The 6147-nt window shown below is 46.9% G+C and overlaps 1 protein-coding gene across 1 annotated transcript; it reads left to right on the top strand.

Annotated features, from left to right (window-relative positions):
• Positions 1–1612: 1612 nt before the first annotated feature.
• LOC119361756 (ATP-dependent Clp protease adapter protein CLPS1, chloroplastic-like) lies at positions 1613–4996 on the top strand. The gene is made up of 3 exons (XM_037626899.1): positions 1613–1812; positions 2788–2925; positions 4332–4996. The coding sequence occupies exons 1-3, from the start codon at positions 1724–1726 to the stop codon at positions 4591–4593; spliced, it is 489 nt and encodes a 162-aa protein (XP_037482796.1). The 5' UTR covers positions 1613–1723; the 3' UTR covers positions 4594–4996.
• Positions 4997–6147: the final 1151 nt, after the last annotated feature.

Here is a 6147-nt window from a genome sequence, read left to right as displayed (position 1 = left end):
CACCTGACATCCCTTATCCTTCCGCAGTTATTTTCCACCTGCTCACGTTTTGCTTTCCCTCCTCCTGCATCTAGGCTTCCTCCCCAACCCCAAGCATTGACCGGTAATGGCCCCCCACCACACACCAGCTACCCCGGTTACTGGCAGGTGATGTCGTCGGTGTCGAGTCCGGGCAGGCTGGGACTACGCCCGCAACCGGCCACGGCGAACAGCCGCGCGCCTGGGGCGACGGCCTGGCCTTTGCCACCCCACACCACGTTGCCCTCCGGCGTCGTGCTGCACGCTCCAACGAGGACATGCTACGAGCGGAGACCGGTCACCGGAGAAGACATGCCCACAGCGAGACGTGTTGCAACCGGCCTAGGCGGAAGCTGGAACCACGTCGTGGCCTGCTGCAACTGGTGCCTGGGAGAGCTCCCATCATGGGACGGCGAGCATGGTGACTGTGAGCTGCGAGGACGGCGGCGTTGTTCCGAGAAAACACTAGACATCGTGCTTTTTTGTCACATGCTACAACCTGTATCACATTTTGCTACAACCGGCGTCGACTTTTGCTACATCGGATATACAGAAAGTTACAAGCGTTCAGTGCCATCGAGGAAAGCTACAACCGTCTACAGAAAATGCTACTAACCTTCAATGAAAAAAGCTTCAACCGAACGAGAGAGGAATATTTCACCCAGGCGCTGCTCAAAACGAAAAAAGTTTCAATCGTTTACAAAAAAGCTTCCACCGTAGAGGGGAAAAGCTACAACCGTGTCAATTTTTTGCTACTACCGTCTGTGTGTTTTTGCTACATCCATTCATGTGGCCATGGTGCTTTTTTACGATTGAGGTGTGACCGGCGACGACAAGGACGGCATTTTTGTTGCAACAGCCTCGTTTTTTGCTACCATTGGCGATGTGTTTTGCTACATCCGATTAACATTTTTGCTACAATGGCGACGCTAATAGAATTTTTTGCTGCAACCGTTGTCTTCATTTGCTACGACTGACACGGGGAAATGCTACCACGGGGCATCTCTGTTTTTTTCTGGAACCAATCATCGGTGAGGCGGAGCTGCATCCATGGCACTCCGACGAGCAGCGGGGGCAGCGAGCGGTCAGGGCGAGCTGAGTCCCGGAGCGCGGGGCGGCCCTGACAGGCGGCCAGGGCGGCGAGCAGACTGGACGAGCTGAGTCGCGGAGCTGCATCCATGGCGCTCCAACGGGCGGCCGAGGCGGCGAGCGGTCAACTCCGACCGGCGGCCGGGGCGGCGAGCGGCCGGGGCGAGCTGAGTGCCGGAGCGTGGGTCGGCCCCGACGGGCGGTCGGCGCGGCGAGCGCTCGGGGAGACGAGGAGAAGGTTAAAAAAAAACAGCAGAGAAGCTCTGATCTGACGGCATCGCACAGCAGATCGGGCGGCTGGGAGCAGACCGGCCGAAACATTCGGCCAGTGCGCCGGCGCCTAGTGGTGCCCAAAGAAAAAACCAAAAAAAGATGCGATAACGAAAGAAAAAACGAGCCCATTGGCGAGCGCTCCTACTGCCTCACAGCCTCACACCAACCGTACATTCTCTCCTGCATTATCTCCTCCCTCCAACAAAAAAAAAAAGAACCGCACTTTCGCCTGCATTATCTCCTCCACCGCTGGCCCGCCGCCCTCCCGGCATCCCCCGCCCGAGCGCGCCGCGACCCTGCGCCCCGGCATCCGGCAGCCGGCTCAGCCTCCGCCCCGGCCGCTATGCTGCCAGGATGCTCCCCTGCTGGCCTCCCCTCCGCCCTGTATCGCCCTCTCCACGAACCGCTCCCCCAACAACCGCTGGGTGGCAGGTACGACCGCGCCCCTCTCCTTTTCTTTTTCATGGATGCTTTCTGTTTTAATGGATTGTCTTGGATGGCGCCGCGGCCCTCACACTTGGCCGATAAGATAAGGCTAGTAATAGGGGTTTCTGTTGTAGAACAGCAGGTGAATAGATTTGATTCCCTGATTCCAGTTTAGTGATAGCTTTGAAAGCATTTCCGGGAGTAACCGCTGCCGTTATCGATTTTCGGCATCACTTTTCTTGGAAATCGCTGCGAGATTTGGCCATAATTCATCTATTTCATCATTATAAGGAACTGCTGTTGCTGTACTGTCAAGAGGAGAGTGAGGGTTCACCCTGTTCAAATAGCTGTTGTTGTCTGCAGCTTGCTTCAGTTGAGGCTCATCAAAATACAAAGTCTAAGACTACTATATACTATCTAAAAAAATCACAAAACATTCGAATGATTAAATTGCTGCTCCTGAATACTCCACTGATTGATTAATTTCTTATAACGTACTCTATTTTCTCTTTGCCACATGAGCCAGCGAACGTCGATGTTTGCCCAAGTCTTCGTAGACCTCTTTCTGATGAAGTATCTTTTTTGTGTCATTCCAAATGTGATGCAAGTCTCGGTATCTTATTGGTGAGACTGAATACTTGAAATTCAACAGAACCCTTGTTTTCTTTAATATACTGTATTTTTTTTACCCGTCCACTCTTGTTCAAGGACTTGTGCAATCAAAACAGTGGCTTTCATCCTTTCAGCTGTATAGTGTTGAAACCCCTTTAGTTTTTAGTTATGACAAGTGAGGACAAAGCTGAGCTTGAACTGTGAGCAAGAGCTGTTACAAACCCCTTCAAGAACTTTTAGTTTAGATGGAAGATTCATTCTTGGGAAAAAAAATACATTGGTGAAAGATTTGTTTGTTATGCAGTCTTTATCCGTGTTTGCCCTTGCAGGAATTTTTTCATCTTTCTTTTTGGTTGTCCATGTTCGCAGGAAATACATGTTCTTTCTACAGACAAACGTTGCCACCCCCATTGTAATCACAGCAGCTGCACCAGGCAAAGGTGGTGGTGTGCTTGATCGACCAGCAGAGAAAGTTTCTCCTGGCCGTCAATCTGAATTCGATAAGAAGTAAGTCTATTTCTGTTAATTGTGAATATTTTTCCTTCTTTTCCCGAAAAAGATGGTTTCCCCTTGGCCTCTGCATAAATATTTTTTTTCCTTTTGTAAGTGCAAATTCCAAGAACTGGACATGTCTTTTGTTCGGAAAAAGTGGATAGATTATTTTTACAGTATCGGTTCAGATCTCAGAAATAGATTCTAAACCCTGCCAAGTTGAGTGTAATTTCCCACCTACTGATGGAAACTGAACAATATACTACTTCAGGTGATGCCAAACAAATAAGAATGTTATTAATCCTAGTGGTGTGAGCTGCTTCACTTGAAACGTCCAATACTTAACCATTCCATAGTCATTGTTATTACTGCCAGAGCACAAAGCCAGTTTATTTCTTCACAAGGCAAAACCATGAACCACAGTTATTCAGAGCAGCAGGGGTCTTTAGTTTATCTAGCTTAACTGTTTTATAGCTACACATATGTTTTTGTTTTCACCAATTTATAACTGTACTTGTCAAGTTATGTCAACTGGTCATGAAGTTAATAATCTGCATTGCACATATGGTGGCCCCAGTGAAGACTCGAAATGCCTTTACTGTAGTGGTGTTGTCGTGAATGACACATTTCCTGTCCTGTTTGCTGTTAGAACTGTCAGTATGAAGTTTCTCCTTGTGTGGGGTGGGTTGTACGTTTAGGAGTGCTGTTTTAGTGCCGGATGTAGGCACGTCGTTCTAGTACCAGATATAGGCATGTAAGTCGTTTTAAAGAAAAATCTGCACATTTAAATTTCAGGGTTACATTATTCACTTTTAATGTCTTGTGGTATAGGACATAAGGAACAATGACAGATCAATGAGCCTAGCTTGACTTTTCGTGAAACCGCAATGGCCATTAGGCATGAGGAGGATTATCTTGTGGTTTATTTTGCAAGGCATTATAGCTTGAACAAAAATAATGTGTTCAATCTTACTCCCTCCGTCCCATAATATAAGATCGTTTTGCAAGTTGTTTTAGCTTGCAAAACGATCTTATATCATGGGACGGAGGGAGTACATCATATGATTGTTGGATTTTGCTTTATTGTTGTGAAACTGAAATAATTAACAATCAGTTGCCATCTTATTCATTGGATTATAAAATATATTACTAGGTATAATAAATCACAAAAAATGGCAGACAAAAGTGATGCATAAGATCTGAGAACAAGCCACACGCTTGAGCTAACATAATATGAGGCAATGAAATAAATAGGTTAATAAAACTGACTGATCTGCAGTATTACCGGGTTCAACTTTGAGATCTGATAAACTAATTTCAAGTCATCTGCCCTTTTTTTGGGTGGAATTTTCGGCGCATTTACATGCATTGGTTATAATCATAGAACACCAAGATATTCTCGCATCCTTTTTCACTCGCAGGAAATCCCGGAAGATGTCACCTCCATTCCGAGTCGTCCTGCACAATGACAATGAAAACAGGCGGGAGTATGTTGTCCAAGTCCTGATGAAGGTTATCCCTGGGATGACCGTCGACAATGCTGTTAATATCATGCAAGAGGCACACGTGAATGGGATGGCAGTAGTTATTGTCTGCTCGCAGCCGGAAGCGGAGGAGCACTGCACGGCACTGAGGGGCAATGGCCTCCGAAGCTCAATTGAACCTGCAAGTGGTGGCTGCTGAAAAAATGGTTTCCTTTTTTGCCACTTAGTTTGTAGGTACCCCTGCATATCCAGATACAGGCGCTCGTTGTTAAAGATGGACATGGTTACCTCCATGCTTCTAAATCGAGGCCGCTGCAACCGATATATCAGTTTGGGGGTCTACCGTCTACCGACATGGCTATAACCTATCATTTTGTAAATATCATTTTTGCACATATCATCTCATATAGACCGAAATTTCGACCAATATGGCCGATGTCGGACCCTATATGTCCACTAATATAGACCGATACCTAGATGTGAACATTTCTTTTCCAGAGAACAGTGAAAATAAGATTATGTATTCACAACTTCACCATAAGTCATGCATACTGTTTGTAGAAACACTTATATAATTTACGGAGTATATCTTTAGTATTAAAGTAGGGATTTTGTGAATCTTTCTTAAATAATTTTAATTAAAAGTTTTGCTAATTCTCATCTAGATGAGAATTAGTTGTCTCAGCTAATTTCTTCACTGTTCGATTTATATCGTCAAGATTCGTGCTTTTTCTTTGTGCTGTCGCGACGGCCCAGGGTATGTTCCGTTGTGCTCGTATCATTTTACCTCGGCTGTGCCGTTGCCACGTTTGTATTTCGTTTTAGCTGACCACGCACATACGTATTGTCGATGCCTTGAGAAATTAAGAGAACAGAGTAAAAAGGAGATGACAAAGCCTGACTCGTTAGGTGTCTATTTGTGCCATTACTTTTTCTCCAACGCCATTTTTGTGCTGCGGGCTTCAACCATTCCCGTCAACTGGAGTTTTTTTCCTTTCTTTTCTGATTCAATAGCTTTATATAGAGTTAAATACACTCACAGTACTTGTACTCTCCGTATAAACTCACTTTGGTCACTGTATTCTGTCAAACACAAATTACGGTCATTATGTTAACCTCTGCTGCGCACCATACGGTCACTGGCGTCGAAAACGGCCGTATCTGGACAGCTGGCATATGCTGACCGCTTTGACCGGCCTGTTTTTTGCATTTAGGTCCCTCCACTCCTAGCTGCGTTCGTTCCCCACTCCCCTCCCCACGCACTCCAAATCTCTAGCCCGCCCAGCCGTCTCGGCCTCGCCGTCGCCGCCGTCGAGCCTCTCTGCATCTTTGCCGGCACGCAGGATATCTCCGCCGCCGCTCCGCCGCTTTCTGTCCCGTCCTTCCCCGCCGCTTTCTGTGCCGTCCTCCGCCGCGAGCTCCTCCACGAAGGCCATGTCCAGCGCGAGCTCGTCCGGCGCTGCTGCTGTTGTGCTTCCTCTGATCAAGTGCCCTGACTGCGGCGTGCTTGTGAAGCGATTGTTGTCGCAAACCCCGAAGCATACAAACATCTTCTTCTACAAATGCATGGACCATAATGTGAGTAACTTCTGCCACTGCAAATCCATAGTGTTACTGTTTCCACTGCAAATCCATAATGTTCATGGTTTGTTATTGTTTCCGGTGCAACCAAAGAAAGTGGGCTGTGATTTCTGGAATTGGGAGCTCTCATATGTTCTGTATTTGGTGAAATATGGCCATCTGGGGGGGGGGG

This window comes from Triticum dicoccoides, chromosome 2B (assembly GCF_002162155.2).
Source record: "Triticum dicoccoides isolate Atlit2015 ecotype Zavitan chromosome 2B, WEW_v2.0, whole genome shotgun sequence".
NCBI classification, from domain to species: Eukaryota; Viridiplantae; Streptophyta; class Magnoliopsida; order Poales; family Poaceae; genus Triticum; species Triticum dicoccoides.
This window is presented reverse-complemented; position numbering and strand designations above follow the sequence as displayed.

Coding starts and splice junctions, on each gene's coding strand:
- LOC119361756 (XM_037626899.1), top strand. CDS start 1,724: ATGCTGCCAGGATGCTCCCCTGCTGGCCTCCCCTCCGCCCTGTATCGC. Junction 1,813..2,787: donor CAACAACCGCTGGGTGGCAG/GTACGACCGCGC, acceptor CCATGTTCGCAG/GAAATACATGTTCTTTCTAC. Junction 2,926..4,331: donor CAATCTGAATTCGATAAGAA/GTAAGTCTATTT, acceptor TTTCACTCGCAG/GAAATCCCGGAAGATGTCAC.